At 41.8% G+C, this 21,917-nt stretch overlaps 1 protein-coding gene across 36 annotated transcripts in view; it reads right to left on the bottom strand.

Moving 5' to 3' along the window:
- The window catches only part of AFDN (afadin, adherens junction formation factor), a 150,489-nt gene that overhangs the window by 35,495 nt on the left and 93,077 nt on the right, over window positions 1–21,917 (bottom strand). For all 36 annotated transcript variants that reach the window (XM_072994143.2, XM_078383179.1, XM_020808386.3 and 33 more), the window contains 6 exons: window positions 20,025–20,119; window positions 16,496–16,761; window positions 15,661–15,804; window positions 13,486–13,684; window positions 10,476–10,579; window positions 8,987–9,073 (listed from right to left, as the gene is read on the bottom strand). In XM_072994143.2, coding sequence (XP_072850244.2) covers window positions 8,987–9,073; window positions 10,476–10,579; window positions 13,486–13,684; window positions 15,661–15,804; window positions 16,496–16,761; window positions 20,025–20,119 — 895 coding nt within the window. The remainder of the gene's footprint in view (window positions 1–8,986; window positions 9,074–10,475; window positions 10,580–13,485; window positions 13,685–15,660; window positions 15,805–16,495; window positions 16,762–20,024; window positions 20,120–21,917) is intronic.

Below are 21,917 nucleotides of genomic sequence, written 5' to 3' on the forward strand. Positions count from 1 at the left end.
TGTTTTAATTTTTACTATGACAATCCTAATGATTGAAGTACTATATGAACAGAAATAAGTTTTTAGAGGTCTGTTAATTTTATTCTTATTTGGTGTTTAGAACATCAATTGTTTGCATATGTGTCACAAATAGAAATCCTGAGCTGGATCACAGCCAGATAACATGGGAAGTAGGAGTACACATCTTATATTATGAATAAACTTTCATTCAGTTGCTAACTCCCATACCATGGAAGATTAAAACCTACCACTGTACTTCTAAATAAAAAGCACGTAAAAGGAACAAGTTATATACAATATTCCTGTGCTATTTTAGAAAATATCATTATCTATAAATATTGCATATTCTAGTAAGTAGTGCTGCACAAACCAGTAATAACAGAAAATAGTAAACTGACTGAAATATGGGGAAAACTACTGCAGCTTTGTTTAAAAGTTGATAGAAAATTTCCTGATTAGACTTACCAAGGATTCTGTTCTTCCAACGACAGAAAACCACATTTTACCTTCAAAAATAAACCTCCTTCTTTCCTCTCCCAGAACTACACTACAACTAACACATCAGTCTGACAGATTTTTGAAAATATCCAACAAAATAATTCTGAACTGAACGCTAACACTGCATAGCATTTATCAACACGAGCTATAACCATTGCTATCTTCCAACTCTTACTGAGTCAGTTATGCTACTCTGTCTTTCATTTAACATTAAGAGTTTTATTAAACCGTAGACACTGCCTAGAAAAATCAAGCAGTCCTTTTGTACAAGATACAAAAAATCAGATTAAACAGGAAGTAAAGTGCTGGTCCACAGATGGAAAGAAATCATATGCTAACCCCTCCCCTTAAACCCCCTCTGCTATATTTTTAAAGTAAACTGCATGCACACACTGCTTCCAAATCATCTGGATTTCATAAAATGTAACCACAGTGTGGTTGGAAGTCAGGCAGCATTTAACATCAAAACAGCTTTCAGGCTTAGAGCACTGAATTCTGCCACCAGTTAGAAAGACTCATGGCCCCAACGCTGAAGCAACCAAACCACTCAACCCAAAAGAGTGCTGAAAATAAAGGCATTCTTTTGCAACAAGAATGAACTGCTAACAAGAGAAGGCAATTTACTTTCAGCTGAGGGCTATAAGAAAATACAGTTGTTGCCTTTCAACTCAGTGTGGCTGGCTCACCAGTATTATCATATAGATTAACTCCTGTTCTTGAGTACATGCTAACAGTTAACAGGGTCCTGCTGTTTGGCTGGATTTCTGTTTGGTGTAGTGCCATAGTCTTGTTCCACCTTGCTTGTTTTTGACCAACTGCACCTTGAATAGGTCCTGGGACTGTTACAGGGCCATCCCAGGACATTTTGTTGCTTGAAGCAAAGGTCAAGATGATGAGCTATCCCCATTCCATACACAGAACATAACGGCACTGAAAGCCAAAATCTAATTCACCACTGATGGTGGGACAGCATCTCCATGACATCTAAGGAAAAGATTTAGACTTGACAAGGAGAGTAGGATGGACAGTAAAATGCATACAGATCCTCCAGTTAAGCAGAACAGCCAGGGTCTGCTAGCCTTAATCTGTTTCCTTACTCTGCCTCGACAGTTCCCAAATGCTTCTAATAAAGAAACAGATTCCTGGGCATCTTCAAATCCTGGTGGGTGCAATGGGAAGCTTTTAATTATCTGAAGTGGCTGTGGCATGGTCACGGCTGATGATATCACCAGAGATCCACAGCATAACTTATACCAGCAGGATCCCAGCATATATGTAGTACTAACACTTTCATCAGATGGCCAAGGTACCACTGATAACATAAGTATGTCCTATATTAATATTTCACTTCAACGCTGAAAAATATCAGTACATTATATGAAACCAAAACTCACAGAAGATGATGAGTATTTTATTTTTCTGTATTTGGGCCTTGCAACTTTCTTGCTTTGTCTCAATTACTTTATCAGACTGCAGCTGCAGCCTTTGATTTCCAGACAAAAAAAACCCTATGGCACCTATTGTAACTCGTCACCAGTGTTGGAAGAATGGCAATCAGCAAACTCCAGCCATGCAAAACACTTTTACAGGACAGTAAAGAGGATGGAGGGAGGCAGTGAACCCTTGCGTGGAATCTACAGATCTGCCAAAAGTGTGGGGTGACAAAGCAAAATACACACAAGCAGAAGAAATACAAAATGAGTCAGAAGTAAATTATTCTACAACACCTGCCCAAGACTACCAATCAAGCTATCATACAAACTCTCTCCTTGTGCCCCAGAAGTTAAAAATGTAAGCTCTATTTTGCTAGCTCTGACCAATGTCTGTCAAGTCTTGGATTCTTTATTCAATTACCAACCACTCAGTTACTTTCACGAAGCTGAGGGGCAGGACTGCAACTCTCATTAGCAATTTGTATTCAGAGGTATACTGGCTGGAATCCTGCTGTGTACCTATACAAATGGCATAATTCCTTGGAAGCAAATTACCGCAAGTTAAGAAATCTCTGTAGACATTATCTGCTGTACACTATGGCATAACTCGGCATGCAACAGATAATGACTATAGAGATTTCTTAACTTACCACAATTGGTGTTTAAAAGTTATGCCATTTATTTCATTGCACAAAAGGATTTCAGTCATTGTCTCCAAATATACAAGCTCTATCTTGCTATAAAAGCTAATAGCTACTGATATAATGATACCTAGTGTGGTATAATGGATAGAACGGACTAGGACTCAACAGACCTGGTTTCAAATCCCCGCTACGGCCCCACCAGGACCGTAGACATGATCACGCCTAAACGCCCTCTCCGTCACAGAATGCGCCCGGCGCCTTGGTTTAACCAGGAGCTCTGAGCTCTGAAGCGACATAGGAGAAGGCTAGAGCATAAGTGGAGGAAGGACCCGACTGATTATAATTGAATAGCTGTCAGGGTCGCAACTAACCTTTACCTCTCTAAGGTAAAGGCTGCTTGTCGAACTTACTTCGCTAACCGGATAAGTGAAGCGTCCAACCAGCAGGTGGAGTTATTCCGTATAGTGCGCGACCTATCCGGAACTGGTCCTGGTGATAGGCCTCCCCCTAGTTTCTCACCTGAACAGTTTGCAGCATTTTAAAAATCTAAAGTAGAGGCCATCCGCCGGGAGCTCTCTCCTTTTTTGAACACAGTGAGTCAAGCAGAGATGTCCAGCGCTCCGTCTTGCCCGGCAACTTTCGATACCTTTCAGCCTGTCACGCCTGATTCTGCGGCCAAGGTTCTTGACCGCTGTCGAGCCACCACCTCCTCCCTTGACCCTTGCCCGGCCTGGCTAATCAAAGTAGCCAGGCCGATAACAACAGAATGGGCCACAGTAATAATAAATGAGTCTTTCCTTGACGGCAGGTTCCCTTCTGCCCTCAAGGAAACACTCATTAGGCCCATAAGAAACCTAGTTTGGCGGCGGACGAAATTGGCAATTATAGGCCCGTCGCCAATGTTTCTTTCATGAGCAAAGTGGTGGAGAGGGTGGTGGCCGACCAGCTTCAAGCTCTCTTGGAAGAAACGGATGCCCTAGATCCATTCCAGTCGGGCTTCAGGCCACGCCACGGTAAAAAGACGGCATTGGTCGCCCTGTACGATGACCTGTTGAGGGAGGCTGACGGGAAAAACATCTCTGCTAGTCCTCCTCGACATCTCGGCGGCCTTTGATACTGTCGAACACGGTATCCTCCTGGGGAGGCTCTCCGAGCTGGGAATTGGTGGCCTGGCGCTTGCCTGGCTCCGTTCCTTCTTGGAGGACCATCCCCAGAGCTTGGGGAGAGTGTCTCGGCCCCGTGGAGTCTCAATTGTGGGGTTCCACAGGCGTCGATTATCTCCCCGATGCTGTTTAATATCTTCATGAGGCCGCTGGGTGGGGTCATCAGGGGATGTGGGGCATCGTGTCATCAGTATGCGGATGACACCCAGCTCTACATCTCCTTTTCACCAACTGCAGGTGATGCCGTTCTGTCCCTTCAGCGCTGTCTGGGGACTGTACTGGAGTGGATGCAGGAGAATGGGCTGAGGCTGAACCCGGACAAGACGGAGATCTTGAGGGTGGGTGCCCCCACAGTTGGCAGCTTGGGCAACTCCCTCTCGTTTGGGGGGGTGACCCTTGCCGCAAAGAGTGGGGTCCGCAGTCTGGGTATCCATCTGGACCCGGCGCTCTCCATGGAGACTCAGGTCGCATCAGTGTTCCGCACCGCCTTTTTTCATCTCTGGCGGATAACCCGGCTGCGACCCTATCTCAATGTGGGGGTGCTCACCACCTTGGTCCATGCGCTCGTAATCTCAAGATTAGACCACTGTAACACACTCTACGTGGGGCTACCTTTGAGGCTGACGCGGAAACTCCAAGTGGTGCAGAAGGCAGCAGCCAGACTCCTAAGTGGAGCGAGAAGATATCACCACACCTCTCCTATTCTGGCTGCGCTGCATTGGCTGCCCATTCGGTTCCGCGTTGACTTCAAAGTCTTGATGCTTATGTTTAAAGCCCTAAACGGTTTAGGGCCTCAATACTTGGTGGAACGCTTACTCCCACCCAGTTCTACCCGTGTCACCCGTGCAAGTCAGGAGGTGAGGCTGAGGAGCCTGACGCCGAGGGAGGCCTGGAAGGAAAAAACAAGAAACCGGGCCTTCTCGGCGGTGGCTCCTCGCCTCTGGAACTTACCTCCTGAGATTTGCGCAGTTTCCTCGCTGGGTATTTTTGAGAAACAACTGAAAACATGGATGTTCAAGCAGGCCTTCCCCCTTTCCAGCTAATTCCTAATTATTCTTTTTCCTTTTCTGCTATAATATACCCTGTTTCTCGCCATCTTGGGGAAAATTTTATTTTATTTTTTTATTTATGTAAATTATGTTATATGATATGTTATATGTTTAATTGTTTTATAGTGTGTGTTGTAAGCCGCCTAGAGTGGTCACACTGACTAGATAGGCGGGGTATAAATAAATAAATAAATAAATAAATAAATAAATAAATAAATAAATAAATAAATAAATAAATAAATAAATGGAAAGTCCCTGGACAGGGTGGAATTGGTAAAGGTAAAGGTTCCCCTTGACAATTCATCCAGTCCTGTCCGACTCTAGGGCGGTGCTCATCTCTGTTTCCAACCCATAGAGGTAGCATTTGTCTGAAGACACTCTTCCGTGGTCACATGGCCAGTGCAACTTAGACACAGAACGCCGCTACCTTCCCACCGTGGTGGTATCTATTTATCTACTTGTATTTTTAGATGCTTTCGAACTGCTAGGTTGGCGGGAGCTGGGACAAGCGACAGGGGCTCACTCCGTCGCGTGGATTCGATCTTACGACTGCAGGTCTTCTGACCTTGCAGCACAGAGGCTTCTGCAGTTTAACCCGCAGCACCACCATATCCCACTGGAATTGGTAAAACCACTCATTAAATATCTCATTTACCTTGAAAGCCTTATTCAGGTCACTATAAGTCAGTCCTGATCTGACAGCACATAGCACACATCCAACAATCCATATAAACCCTTTTCAAGGCCATTTCAGCAAGTTCTTATCAGCATTTCTTATTGTATTGAATTTCATTTATTAATTATCTATCATATTAATATTACTTGCTCTTCTCTGTCTTGAAACTACAACTGATACATTTCACTGAGTTACTAGACATTTTGGTGAGATACCAATCTACCCATAATTTGGGAAGGCCTTCATGTCATCTGACTGTAACTAATCTTTTTTCTGAACAAAACTGCCATTCTAATATACTTCAGCTTTTCTTCACATAGATGACCTTTTAACACATTTCATTTTGCTTGTTATCTTCCAGCTCTGCAGCTCAGGTGTGCAATGGCATCTTGATTTGGTTCAGAATCTGATTTGGATATTTGGATCTGATTCTGTTTGGACTCTTTGAACTTAATAGGATTCAACTTGGACCTAAATCTGAAATGTAATTCAGAAATCTGAATATTCACATTACTCACTGATTTTATTTATTTGATTTATACCCCACCCATCTGGCCTAAAAGGCCACTCTAGGCGGCTTCCAATGAATATAAACAATAATACAAAGAGTTACATAAATCATAATTATAACATGCACAATACAAAAATACAACAAAAATAAATAAGGGAGAACAAGAGGAAATCAAGTGTTAGCTGGAGGGAAGGTCTGAATATATAGCCATGGTTTTAGTTGACTTTTAAAAGTGCCCAAAGTGGGGGCCGTGCGGATCTCAGGAGGGAGATTATTCCAGAGGCGAGGAGCCACCGCCGAGAAGGCCCGGTTTCGTGTCTTTGCCTCTCTCGGCGTCAGGCTCCTCAGCCTCACCTCCTGGCTCGCATGGGTGATCCGGGTAGATCTTGATGAGAGAGGCGTTCCACTAAATATCAAGGTCCTAGACCATTTAGTGCCTTATAAGTAAGCATCAAAACTTTAAAGTCGATGCGGAAACGAATAGGCAGCCAATGCAGCATGGCCAGCGTGGGAGAAATGTGCTGGTATTTTCTTACTCCACTAAGGAGTCTGGCCGCTGCATTCTGCACCACTTGAAGTTTCTGCATCAGCCTCAAAGGCAGCCCCACGTAGAGCGCATTACAGTGGTCTAATCTTGAGATTACGAGCGCGTGGACCAAGGTAGTGAGCGCCCCGTGTCGAGACAGGGCCGCAGCCGGGCGATCCGCCAAAGGTGGAAGAAGACGGTACAGATTACCGATGCCACCTGTGTTTCCTTGGTGAGCGTCGGGTCCAGGTGTACCCCCAGGCTGCAGACCCCACTCTTCGCGGCCAGGGTCACGCCCCCCAAATGTGAGTCACCCAAGGCGCCGACCATGGGGCCACCCACCCTCAGAACTTCTGTCTTGTCCGGGTTCAGCCTTAGCCTGTTTTCCTGCATCCATTGCAGTACGGTCTCCAGGCAGCACTGAAGAGACCGGACGGCATCACCTGCAGTTGGTGAAAAGATGTAGAGCTGGGTGTCATCAGCATATTGATGACACGATGCTCCACACCCCCTGATGACCCCACCCAGCGGTCTCATGTAGATATTAAACAGCATCGGGGAGATAATCGACGCCTGTGGAACCCCACAATTGAGACTCCACGGGGCCGAGACACTCTCCCCAAGCTCTGGGGATGGTCCTCCAAGAAGGAACGGAGCCAGGCAAGCGCCAGGCCACCAATTCCCAGCTCGGAGAGCCTCCCCAGGAGGATACCGTGGTCGATGGTATCGAAGGCCGCTGAGATGTCAAGAAGGACTAACAGAGAAGTTTTTCCCATCAGCCTCCCTCAATAGGTCATTGTACAGGGCGACCAATGCCGTCTCTGCACCGTGCCGTGGCCTGAAGCCCAACTGAAACGGATCCAGGGCATCTGTTTCATCCAAGTGGGCCTGAAGCTGGTCGGCCACCACCCTCTCCACCACTTTGCTCATGAAAGAATACCCCCATATCTATTTTTGACCAACATTTATCTTTCTCTCTCTCTTTTTTTCCTGGATTACCTCCAGTTTTTCCCCCCTAAAGAATCTGCTGAAGAGCACATGTTGCCCAGCCAATTGCTGAGGCTACTGCTAAATCAGCAACAAAACCTGATTCCATCTTGGTAGATAAGTCACCCTAAAACTTCCTACAAGAGTAACACACTGACACCAGAGACTGCTCCAGGAACAGAAATACAGAAACAAAACTTTATACTAAGCACAATACAAATTGCCACCTAATCCTAAAAACACATTTAAAATAAGCAGACTGAACAGTAGTAGTACAGTATGTTAGCTAAGTGAGTTCAGAATACTGCTGCAGTGCACCATCTGGTGGCTGAAGACTGACACTATATTAGGTTACTCTACAGTTGGGAAACACCCCAGGAAAGTCAACAGGCAAAGTTTTCTAACCCGATGAATAAAGTGTATAGATATTTTGGACAAAGCCACTTTTCAGAATATATTTTTCCAGTTCCTGCATGGAAACTAGAAAAAATTAAGCATCCTGCACAGATTGTCATAATTCAAGAATGTGTTGTGTTCTTTGTAAAATCATATGGTGATTCAAAATATTCATTCATTAACTCAGTCATTCACTTGTTTCCTGAAAAATCCCCAGACCTGCCCTCACCATACAAGATTTAAAAACGATCAGCTAAATTTTAAGCTTGCATGCCATCCTCAAAGCTACCATTTTGCATGTACATACATGCCATGCAAGATACTGGGATTTCACAAGCTTGAAGTCTATCCACCTCTAACATATAGAGAGTATTACCTATGAAGTGCTAGGTTTTTCTTATACAGAAAGACTGCATCATTAGATGATTTTTTTTGAGAAAGTGTTTGTGGAATTTGGCATTTAAAATACATGTATTGCTCATGGTTATAAATTTCACTTCTTCTCTGGACATTCAAAATAAAAATCAGGAGTGACTATGTTAGATCCTGTTCTGCAGGGGGAAACTGACTGCCTCCTCCCATACTACTCTGCCTGCTCATTAACAAGAGGAAATACTCTCCTCTGTGTCTCTGCTACATTGGATGTGCAGCAACCTTCTCAAGGGCTGTACCAGTATTACAGAACACATCCAACCATAAAATTTGGCAGGACTCCTCTTGTGCTCTCTTTCACCAATCAGCCACTACATAAACATTACTGTGTGTCATCAAGTTGCTTCTGACTTATTGTGATGAAATAGTTTACCAGCACCACCTTCCAGTGAGCTTTCAGGGCTGAGAAGAGATTTGAACCCAGGTATCCTGAATCCTACCTGACTCACAATGCTATATTGGCTCACACATACATACATTTTATACAAATAGACTTTTCTCTTGCAATATATTATTATGGTCAACGTACTGTTTATCTGCTTACCTGTCTCAGTTAAATTTAACATTTGATAGATTTGATAGTGAGGTTTAAGTATTGTGCAGCTTTGTGCAACCATTGTACATGTATGACGAGGATGCAGTGTGATTTCTTTTAAATTAAGTGCTCATACCTTAGCAGCTACAATGCTCAGACCCATCCCATTTTGCTTCTTTAATGTCACAGTGATGATCTCTGGCTCTTTCCTTAAGGGTTGAGCCTGCAGAGAAAAAAATAGATCAGACTCCAAAATCCACAATACTGATGGGCATAGAAGGGAAGAAGCAAGAAACAAGCACTCCTACAGATGGTATAGGAATGCATGAGTTGCAGTCCAGCGCTATCTAGAAGTCTACATGTTTTCCATCCCCGATATATACTGGTCAACAAGAAATATTTTTTAAAAATATTTTAACAGAATTACAGATTATCTGCTCCTTGTCAATTATCTTTGTTGTTGTTGTTTAGTCATTAAGTCATGTCCGACTCTTCGTGACCCCATGGACCAGAGCACGCCAGGCCCTCCTGTCTTCCACTGCCTCCCAGAGTTGAGTCAAATTCATGTTGGTAGCTTCAGTGACACTGTCCAACCATCTTGTCCTCTTCCATCCCCTTCTCCTCTTGACTTCACACTCTCCTAACATCAGGGTCTTTTCCATGGAGTCTTCTCTTCTTATCAGATGGCCAAGGTATTGGAGCCTCGGCTTCAGGATCTGTCCTTCCAGTAAGCACTCAGGGTTGATTTCCTTCAGAATGGATAGATTTGTTCTCTTTGCAGTCCAAGGGACTCTCAAGAGTCTCCTCCAGCACGATAGTTCAAAAGCATCAATTCTTCGGCAGTAGGCCTTCTTTATAGTCCAACTCTCACTTCCATACATCGCTAGCTTTGACTATGCGGACCTTTGTCAGCAAGGTGATGTCTCTGCTTTTTTAAGATGCTGCCTAGGTTTGTCATCACTTTCCTCCCAAGAAGCAGGTGTCTTTTAATTCTGTGGCTGATTTTACCATCTGCAGTGATCATGGAGCCCAAGAAAGTAAAATCTGACACTGCCTCCATTTCTTCCCCTTCTATTTGCCAGGAAGTGGCAAATTATTATCTTAAAATATTATCTTACATATTGCCAAATTAGATACCGTTTCCCTAAAAATAAGACCTAACCTGAAAATAAGCCGTAGTATGATTTTTATAGTGCTCGTAATATAGGCCCTACCCCAAAAATAAGCCATAGTTAAGTGAAACCCCGCCCTTCCACCATTGTGCAGCAACCAGGAGAAGATGACATGACTGTATTTGAATAAATGTAGATTGTTGTACGTGAGCAAAATAAAACATCCCCAGAAAATAAGCCCTAAAGCATTTTTGGAGCAAAAATTAATATAAGACCCTGTCTTGTAATCGGGGAAACATGGTAACAAAAGAACAACAACCCCTTTTAGTAGTCTCAGTGTATATAGTATGCTACAAATCTAATTAATTCACCTACATTTTTCACTCTCTGTACTACCTGCTTAAGCAACAGACCAGTGGAAAATTGCTGTCTATTTTTTAGTTTAGAACTATTGCATGCCACTAAACTCCCACATGTGTTTTCTCCCACAGTGGACACAAGATGAGTACTTACCAGATCAGCATTCTCTTGTAGTAGATGACTTTCATAATCTGCACCTTCAAAATATATTGTCCATGTTCCTGGTGAACGTGGATGAGGTGCCAGTCTACAGAAACCTAATCAGAGGAAAAAGACATAGATTCCATATGATTAAAAAAGTGAAAGAAGAAATTTGGAGAATCTAACTGAACACCAACAATGTCGCATGAACAGGTACACATTATTCAATAGAAAAGATATTATATATTCGCGAAGGCTTTCACGGCCGGGATCTAATGGTTGTTCTGGGTTTTTCGGGCTCTTTGGCTGTGTTCTGAAGGTTGTTCTTCCTAACGTTTCGCCAGTCTCTGTGGCCGGCATCTTCAGAGGACAGCAACCGGTTCTCTGGTGTAGTTGGCTTGGGAGTGCAGTATTTATGGCTGTGAGATAGGCTTTTGTCTTTTTCCTGTAGGTGGGTGATTAGTGTGTACTGTTGTGGGTGTATTGTTGTGCTAAGGGGAAGAGATTATCTGTTCCTGTGGTTGATGGGTGTCATTAGCTGGTCTTTTGTGTGTAGTGATCCCCTGTCCTTGTGGGTAGAGTTTGTTGACCTTTTGCACATAGTATGTTTGATAGCTGGGAGCCAAGTTTTGTTGTTGTTTTACTTTCCTCTTTTTTGTTGAAACTGTGCTTGTGGATTTCAATGGCTTCCCTGTGCAGTCTGACGTAATGATTGCTGGTGTTATCCAGTATTTCAGTATTTTGAAATAGAATTTCATGTCCAGTTTGTTTCAGGGCATGTTCAGCTACTGCAGATTTTTCTGGTTGTTTTAGTCTGCAGTGTCTCTCATGTTCTTTGATTCTGGTGTGGATGCTTCGTTTTGTGGTTCCAATATATACCTGGCCACTACTGCAAGGTATCCGGTATACTCCTGCAGTGGTGAGGGGGTCCCTTCTGTCCTTTGCTGACCGTAACATTTGTTGTATTTTTGTGGTGGGCTTGAATACTGTTTGTAGGTTGTCTTTTTTCAAAAGTTTCCCCATGCGGTCCGTGACCCCTTTGATGTATGGCAGAAATACTTTATTTGTGGGTGGCTGTTTTTCTACTTCAGTTCGGTGTTGTTTTCTAGGTTTGATGGCTCTTGTGATTTCATTTTTGGAGTAGTCATTTGCCTGTAGAGCTTCACAGTTCTTTGATCATGCCTCTTTTTTGCTGTGGGTGGTGGTTGGAGTTTTTGTGTAGGTACCGGTCTGTGTGGGTGGGTTTTCTGTAGACCTTGTGTCCCAGCCGGGATGCTGGGTGGATACTATTGAGATGGTTGAGAAATTCTTCCAATTTTTCTTCACCGTGACTCCAAATTGCAAAGGTGTCATCCACATATCGGAACCAGACTGTGGGTGCGAGGGGTGCCGAAGCCAGGGCAAGTTTTTCAAAATGCTCTTATCTCAAGCAAAGCATTGTTACAGTGTGGCTCTGCTCAAGTGAATCATACAATTATCAACAGGTAATTGAATTCTTGCCCTTCTTTGGAAGACTAAGAAGCTACATTTTCTCTGCAGCAATTCAATGGCATGTGAGAATATTGCCTCCGGTTCAAATGGTGGGAAAGAGCAAACTCTTGAGTTTTAATTGTCAGCAGGCACACGGCTGTGCATGTTGGCAACTCCACCTCCCTCTGTGCAGCTTTCCTCCTCCTCTGCACAGCCCCTTTGGTTCCAGTTGCAACAGAACCCCACGCGTGTGCAGGGCCCTGAACTGTGCATGTATGCATGCAGGGAAGAAGTCAGGTGCGCAAAAGGCAGAGGCTTGCCCAGTGGGGCTGAAAATTAGAGTGTATGTTAGTTGCCAGAACGAATGAAAATAGGAATTGCAGAAGCCAAAAACCCCTGAATACAGGTATGGCAGCTGAAGAACTATACGAATTAACCACCTGAAGATAGACCTTGGTTCCATATTAGAGCCTTGAGTTTCTTCCAATGACTCTGAGAGCAAATGCACAGATTATACTGTTCCCTTTTGTCCAACCCAGTAAATATCAGCTCCTGATGTCTCCTTCAAATATACTGCATGAAAGGGATAGATGTCTTGGCCTTCATTTTTTTCCACGAAAATCAATCCTTTGACCATGATGAAGCCAGAAAGTGTAAACTGGAGGATTGAAAAAGATTCAGAAATACTAAAAACAAAACAAAAAGAAAAAAACCAGGAAAATATTGAAGAGTATAGCTAGGCCAAGGTACAGTGGTGCTTCGCTTAACGGGTGCCCCGTTTAACGACGAATCCGCATAGTGATGAAGATTTTGCGATCGCTCTTGCGATCACATTTCGATGTTTTGAATGGGAAAAAATCGCTTTGCAATGATCGGTAACCTGTTTCTCTTACCGATCATCGCAAAGCAATGATTTTTTAACAGCTGATTGGTGGTTCCAAAATGGCTGCTGGGTAAAAAAATGGCCGCCCGCTGTTTCCTGGGACTGATTCCTCACTTACCGGGCAGCGAAAATGGTCGCCGTATGTAGGATTTTCACTTAAAGGTGAGTCTGAAGCCCATAGGTTTCAATGCATTCCTATGGGTTTTTTAATACTGCATAGCAATGAAATCGCTTTGCAATGATTTTTGCTGCATCGATTATCATTGCTATGCGAGGCACCACTGTATATGGAAAGGATCAAGTAAGCAACAATAAAATGTGTATTCAATTGGCATGTGCACTGTATTCAGACAAATATGTAAAAACAGACCAAATTGGGATATTTTTTGTGAAAAGTAAGAAAAAATAAATTACTTTTTACTTTTAATTACCTTTTAAGAAAAAGTAAGAATTACTAAAGTAAGAAAAGTAAGAAATTTCCAAACAAGCAATTTACAGACAACTAGCGATGTTTGTTTCAACAAAACCAAAACCAAAATTGTTACAGAATATTTAGGACTCACAGATTTATTTTAGTGTGAGATTTAAAAGGCACTTCTTTAGACACAACAAAAAGATAATATGGATTATATAACTTGCCCCAAACAGTGCAAGACAAAATACACTAACCTCTTTGGCAGAGAGGATCTAAAAATTCTTGCAACCCATTTGGAATGTTTCTAACAACATCACATGAGTAACCATCTTCTGGCAGAAGAAAGGGTAGCTGCAGATCAGGATCCTCTTCTAGTTGTACTTCTCTACCATCACTACGAGCGAGCTCATCAGCAGTATTTTCTGCAACAGCTACAACATTTTCTATTAATTCCTAGGAGCAGGGAAAGAAGCAACCAGTATTATGCATGGCATATAACATCATGATTCTGTACTTTAGTTGCTCTGACTCAATGGTAAAAGCATTACACAGTTTAAGTTGATGTAATTTGAAGCAAATCCAAACAGCGAAGTTTTTATCACTTTCAGTGGAAGTTGCTGACAAGGTTTAATAAAACCTTTCAAGCTGTCTTTTAAAACGTAACACATCACTTTATAAACTGAATCGAGAAGTAATATAACCAGGTATGTTACACCAGTATGTCAACAATCAGTGAAGTTACCCATCATTCACTCAAGGGCAACCAGTTAGTCTAGATATACTTTACATCTGATAGTATTTTTAATGGGGGAAAATAAATAAAAATATTATAGTTTCAAAAGGAATGTAAAAGATCCAAAGTATTCATTATAATCAATAAGTTGTGGCAAGTTAATCCATGGATGTGTGCCATTTAAAATTTTATGGTGGCATGATTAGAATAATTAAGTCTTTCAAAAACCCTCTAGTTTATGTATTTGGGATATTGTTCCTATGCCAAAGATTCAAAACATCAGCAGGCATGATATTGCAAAAATGTACTGGACCATTTCCTGGCATTTTGAATTGTGGACATAAACACAGTATGCCACTTCCATAAACCAGAGGTTTACTGAACGATTGTGAATTTCTTGCCTTTCTAAATCAGAAGTTACAACAACATACAACACACATGAATTACCAATAAAAAATTATCTGAAGGTTAAAACTCCAGCACTATACCAGTTAACAGAAGGACATAGAGAATTAATGTTGCAAATTCAAACCTACCTGGGAATAAATTCCACTGAAATTTATAGGGCTTATTTCTAAATAGACTAACAGAAGATTGCAGTTTTAAGTGTTTTTGGAATTTGTACATGGTTGCCCTAAGAACAGAATGCTTCTTCATTCAGAAGCATTCTTCTGGTTACAATGTCTGCAAGATATAGTGCCTCTCTGTAGAATCAGAAATCAGACCTCTACAGGAGTGCACCACTATCAGTGTTTCCTGAGAAACACAACTGACTCCAAAGGTTCACAATAAAGTCCTACAGAACCGAGAATAGGTCACGAGCATGACATTTATATATGGTATCTCCATAATCAGTATTTTGTACTAACTAAAAATTAAAAAATGGACTCAGATATCATAGTCAGATCTAGTTAAGAAAATGCTGGCAATTAGCAAGGGAGGTTTGCTTGATTTATGCCAATTTATAGTTAGTTTCATAGCTTAAAAAGAATACTTACACCGTTCGGGAACTAAAGAGTTACTTTACAGAAGGCATAAAACCTTGCTCAGTGAGATATTTATGAATTTTAAGTCATAGATTTAGCAGCATTTCACCCAATATTTGGGGCCATTATTCAATATAACCCCAAAGTTCCATCGCCAATCAACGCTACTGACATTTGCTTATACTGTAATCTCTGTCTGCATATATACAGTGCTATTAATAATGTACACAACCTGATAGCTTACATATCATATGTCTGTAATGCTATAGAAATGTTGCAGTAAATGCAAATTATCTAATGACTTCATTCAATGTGTTAACTGTTAAGCTTATAAAATCCTAAATAACTCAAAACTCAAGACTTTGCTTTCTTCTTTACAGACAATGCACTGGGTTCAGGAAATACAAATTTAATCCTAATAATACTACTAACCCTCACTACATTGGAAATCCCATTGGATTAGAAAATATTCCAGAACTCACTCAATGCAATTCTTCTTATGAATGTGGGGTAGTTTTAAAAGGAAGTTATGCATACTATGAAAAATTGTGTCCAAAATGTTAAACAGTTTCTTCTTCTGACAGAAAGCTAACTAGTTTTTCATGCACCATTTTGTTAACATTCATTTTAATAGAATATAATTATTAGGAAAATTATGTCTAACGTCTTTAAACAGAAGTTCCCTTCCCACTGAGTCAAGATGAACTTACTGTTGGGATGAATGGCTCATCTGGAGCACAATGGTAATTTTGTAGCAATGCATGCAGTTGCAGAGAATTGAGTTTAAAGCAGGTACTGTTAATACTTTGAATGTCTTCAGGTGAATATTTATCCATAGTAAGTAATGTAGTTGCCTGTAGGGGGAAAGTAAACATTAACTATTAGCAGAATGACTTTTATTTTAACATTTATTAAGAGGCTTGCCGGTGGACACAAAATACCAAACAGGAGCCCAACCTCCCTGCTCCACACACTTGCTTTTAAGTTAGTACAGTTGGTATTCTCCAACAGATAAATGGTATGTGGAATTTTCCTGTTTAATTCTGACCACTGCATTTAACTACCACTTCAACACATTTTTTTTCTTGACAATATCAACAGTCCATGTCCATTGTGTATGCTTGGTCCTTACAGAGAGTTTTAAGCAGGGGTCGTTCATTGCTGGGAGCGTTGATGTACAGGTTTACCCCATGGGAACTCATAAGCCAAACACAAAAGGTCTAGAAGAAGTCCCTAGGATCATCTTCTAAAACTGACTCACAGAAAGGACCAGAACCACATCAAATGAGTTTCCCACTGCTTTGTCCCAGTAATAGGGCCCAGCAGGATACCAAAGTAGATGGAACTGAAAATTCTTGAGAGGTCAAACAGAATCAAAGGTAAACACACCTTTCCCATCCAGTTTTTAAAGATCTACCAGCCTGAGATAATTTCATATTGCTCCAAGTGATTAAAAAGGTTAGGTTGAATCTGCATTACTAGAGGGAAAAAAGGCTTTCAGAATGAGAGCAAGCATTTATTTTTCTATTACCACCAGATACGCACTTGTACTATTCTGCTAAGGTGACAATCAGCAGCCAGCTCTAAGCCTTGTTTTTCTGCCCACGCTTCAATGTGTCCCAACTGCTGACGGATGATTGCTCCCCAGTAATGTGAACACAATCCTGAATCTGGATCAGTAACCAGTCTGTTAAAAAGCCACATGTTGATAAAATGAAATAGTTGGGAGAAGAGTTGTATAGTCAGTGCTGCATTCACTCTACAGCGTCGCAAGAGGGACATTGCTCCAGTTAGTGTATGCAAGACATCATCTACAAAAGAGATAGAGAGTTGCATATGATACATCCCTCTTATAGATTCAAAATACAGCCAAAGTTATTCAGTAGAAAGTACTGAATTACATATTTTAAACACACTGCTTCACATTATTAATTATACTAAAACCCATTCATTTTTGTCATGATAAAATATATCAAAATATATATATCCCTGCATGTAAGAATTGTCACGTAGACATTTAAAAAATCCTTCATAGATCTAATTGAGGAGGATAATGATGATGAATGTACAAGACCATTTTCCCTATAATTGTCATTGCAAAGTTGTATTTCTGCTCCTTTTTTGCCACTAGCATCTCCTCATGAGCAATAACAGCATCTGGTAAACAAACACTGCATCTAAAAACATACTTGGAATCAGTAGCGATATTTGTAGAAAAAGTGTCAACTGATGATCAGGAAAAAATTGACCAAGCTTTTCCATGAACAATATATTCTTCTAGACACTTATATTAAGAACTGAAAACACATACTGTTAGGAAGCATTTAAACTACTAAGGTCATAACACCACCTGCCAAGAAACATCCTCTTTTTAGAGTTGAACTGTGAATGCATAAAGGAATTTGTGCATTCAACTAAGTACTGTGTCTTGCAGTACTTAGAAATGGATGGAAAAGTGAGAGAGGAGAGAAATCAAACTTTGTAGTAGCAACACTTCAACTGTTTTTTTTAAAAAACAGAAGCATTGAAATAGGATAAAACCGATATACTGCAGAGTGCAGAGTGAATGGTGAAAAATTTGCTTTAGTTCTTGCCAAACCAAGTAACATAAAACAAATACGTTTTGATGCTTGTTAGGTAATGTGGATACCTATCCTATAAAACAGAGATCATCAACCCCTGAGCCGCATCTCGGAGGTCCCCCACCACCGCTTCAGAGGCACTACTGGCGCTGGCGGGGGACCTCCGAGATGCCTCCCATGGCGGCGGAGAAGCCCTGGAGGGCATCCGGAGGTCCCCCGCTGCTGCCGCAGCGGGGAGTCATGCCGCACAATCCCAGCCATGCTCGGACTCCTGGACTTCCCCTCGCCTGCCACAGCTGGGCTCCCAGCAGCGGCGGGGAACCTCCGGAGGCCTTCCCCGCCGCCATGGGAGGCGTCTCGGAGGTCCCCCCGACTGCCGATAGTGTTTTGGAGGCACTAGCAGTAGTGGCGGGGACCTCCGAGATGCCTCCCATGGCGGCAGGAAAGGCCTCCGGAGGTCCCCCCCCCCCCCGCCAACGCAGGCTTTCCCAGGGAGTGGACTGTGCCTACCGGGAGTAGGGTTTCCCCTGGTTAGCCCGGTCCACCCTGGGAAAGCCTGCATCGGCGGGGGGACGGGGACCTCTGAGAGGCCTGTGGCAGCAGCGAAGAAGCACTCGGAGGCCTCCGGCAGCAGCGATGGCGGTGACGGGAGACCCCTGGAAGGCTTCAGAAAGGTAAGTTTAATTTTTATTATTTTTGTGTGGGGGAGGGTTTCTTGGGCCGGGTATGGATTAAATGGTTTTCAATGCATTTCTATGGGAAATGCATTTTCGACTTGAAGACTTTTTTACCTACGGACCTCATTCAAATACGGATTAATTCCGTAGGTTGAGACCCCACTGTACCCACTTGGTAAGGCAATGTTGTTGTTATGTGCCATCAAGATGGAACCAACCTAATAGGGCTTTCAAGGTTCCACTTCTCCAGTGAGTTTCCATGGCTGAGCAGAGACTCAAACACAGGCCTCCCACATCTTAGTCTGTCACTCTGTCCACTCCACTCCACTATACTGAGTACCTGATAAGGCAATACTTCAGCTTAATTACGGGAAAGAGATCCAAGCTATACAAGGTGGGTCTTTGGGGAGTGTATGAACAGCCTTGGTAGCTGGTTATTTCTCCATCCCCTCTGTGGTGGGCAGCTGTTGAGGTTGGTCCAAGCTGCCTTTTCTACTGTCAGGAGGCTTCTTCGTTGGCATTGATATTAAGTCTTTCATATCAATCTGAAGAACTTTTTTCTCATTTTAATGTGATTGCTAACTGTGATCAGTCTGCCTTAATGCAGTGGAATTAGCTTGAAGGAAACCTCTCTTACATCATGGGTCAGTTCCCTGTCTATGCATCAACAGAAAGCTCAGTGATGTTGAAGGTGGTCTATACACTGCCAGAAAGCTCAGTGACACTGCAAGGGTTCTGAGCTAATATAATGTAAAATGATCACTGAAGACAGTGTTATGTTCCAGATTAGGTATTTTACAAAATTCAGTAGTTATTACCTCTTTTCAGGTGTAATATGTAAATCTGATGATGATGTCTCCTGGCATGGATTAAGGGTTTGGTTTAGAAGCCAAAGCATGATGCACATGTTTAAAATGTCTTCTTCCATGACACTAGGTTGTCAGGACAGAGCTATGAACCAGTAACTTATATATTTTATTGTACTATCTTTACTGAATGATTCTGGGACCCTGCACACCCTCAGAGTAAATCTGTAACTGCAGTTTTTGAGATCCTCAAGTTTTTGTCATAGTTCTTAAGCAGTCTTACAAAATGTTACATACTATTTTGGTGTATAATTCTTTGATACAAGGCTTCACTGGTATGCCAGTAAGTTTATCAGAAATGCTACTGATTATTCTAGTATTCTCAGAGATGCTGCCCATTCTGCTTTTAGGACTTGCTGGTGTTTATGCACTTCTGCGGTGATTTCAGTGATGAAATCTGTTATTGTCAAAGTTCTACCTTTTTTGTTTCTCGAGTGCCTTGGTGCCATAGTTAGATCTTCATCTTATGACAGACTGGCACCTGCAGCAATTTCTTTAGTGGTATAATAGGATTCTGAATGCTTTCTCCTTCACTCCATCTTCTGCAAACAACATTATCCAAACATATTTTGACAGATGGGTGTGTTTGTCTCACAGGAATTTAAAATAACACAAAAAGGGGTCATGTTTGACATAAATACAATTTATGATACAAGTGCAATGTGGAATGTTATTATGCACAACCGTCATACTATTAATGTATCATCATTAAAACAGTTGTGCATACATATGCATGCACACCTCCTACCACATTCTAACTGAACACTAAAAAATGGGATAGACCATTTGTGGCTTAGTTTTCAAAAGCTGACAGAAGTCCCTAAGGTGCAGTGAATCTTATGGTGCATGCAAACAATATTGCATGCCCTGCAATATTTATCTATTCACCAAACCTCCAACATGAGAACAGTTCTTTCAATGAGCACAATATATTACAAGATAATCTAACCTATTTTAGGTCTTTGAGGATTATTTTCTTCTGGATCATCAAGAAATGCAGGCATGTAGTTATTAAGCTCTGACTGAAGACAATGAACCAGATATCTGAAAAATAGGTTTTGTGACAGTATTAAATTCTTCATCCATTTAAAGAACCTTTAGCTTACTAAATGATTAATAATAATAAAAACTGCATTTTCAAGTAAATTCCAATGTATGGCAACCCACTCAAGGGTTTTCTGGTTACAAAAGCAGTTACAGAAGCAGTTACCAGTCCCTTCTCTGGAGGTGCTCTGGGACTGTTTAACTTGCCCAAGGCCACACAGGGTGGTTCTTCTCCTGGGAGGAATTCTGGTGAATCTCATTCTCAACCCACAACCAGGTGGCTCCAACTAAATAAGCTAGCTAGCCAGCCAGCCAATAACTGATTCATTAAAGGGAAATCAATAATCTCTACAAACTAGGTCAACCAAACCTGCAGCCCCCCAAAAACATGCATTCATTAAGACATCAAAATCAAATAGAATTCAATGCATATATTATCAGAAATTTCCCACTAGGTCATTGAGCTTTATTTACATTGCTCTTTTGTGGTTATGGTGATTATTTTGTGGAACTAAAACAGAACACTCTTCTATATTAGCACTGTCAAATTTCCCAGATTTTCTGCTACACAATGTAAACTGTACAGAAAAAGTATGTACAAACATGCTTAAACAGACATTCATAGACATACTGCAGTGGAGAGCAACATGCATAGATCATGTAAGATAGCAACTCCCATACAGAAAAAGTTAAGTCAATGGAAGCATGGAAGACAAAGTCAACCTCCCGGTTATTCATGTTTTGGTTGGATACAATCTATCATGACTAGACATGGGTACAAATATAAAAACAAATCAGGGTATTTGTTAAATATCTCTGATTTGTCAGATATTCGTTGCTTTGTTTTCCTTGGGTCCAAAGACTCCAATGAATATGAAGCAACGAATACAACCCTTTGGTATTTGTCCCTTCGTTCCCTATCTGCTTATGCCCCTGCAGATCAGCTGTTCCTCAGGGGCATAAGCAGAGAGGGGTTTTCTCTTTGGGCGGCTTGCTAAAGCCTGCCCAAAAGGAATCCCATCCCCAGGGCTGGAGGATGGCTTGGTTCTCCTTTCCTCCTCTTCCTATGCCCGCGGGTCATAAAATGAGAGAAGGGATCAAAGGGATCCACCAGCCGCTGCGGGGTCACTTTGATCCCTGCTTTCCCTCCTCTTGCTATGTCCTGTGAGGCTTAACAAGAGGAGGGAAAAGGGATCAAAGCAATTACACAGAGGCTAGGGGATCCCTTCTCTCATCTTCTTATAACGCGGGGCACAGCAAGAGAGGCAGGGAGGGAGGGAGGGAGGGAGGGAGGGAGGAAGGAAGGAAGGAAGGAAGGAAGGAAGGAAGAGAAAGAAAGAAAGAAAGAAAGAAAGAAAGAAAGAAAGAAAGAAAGAAAGAAAGAAAGAAAGAAAGAAAGAAAGAAAGAAAGAAAGGAGGAGGAGGAGGACCCAACGAATTATGAATTGATTCATTGTTTGTCAGGTCACTGGAGGGCAGTTTGTGGTTCCTGGGTCATCAACCAAGAGAAAGCATCCCCATCTCTGATCATGACTTTTAGATTTTTTTGTAAGATTACTCCACCTTTACATTAAATGGAAAAATTCTGTTGCTCTCCAGGAAAGAGTAATGCTCTGGTTGGAACTCATGCTTGCCCAAGTGGCAGATCAAGTGTACATTTAGGAATGCAACCGGCACATCAATAATAATAATAATTATTTTCTTTTCACAAGTGTCAAATGCCAATAGATTTCTGGCTAATTTGTATACAACTGAGTCAATAATTCATTTTTATGAGTCTGTAAGTATACATTTAGAC

Source organism: Pogona vitticeps, chromosome 1, assembly GCF_051106095.1.
Source record: "Pogona vitticeps strain Pit_001003342236 chromosome 1, PviZW2.1, whole genome shotgun sequence".
NCBI lineage: Eukaryota > Metazoa > Chordata > Lepidosauria > Squamata > Agamidae > Pogona > Pogona vitticeps.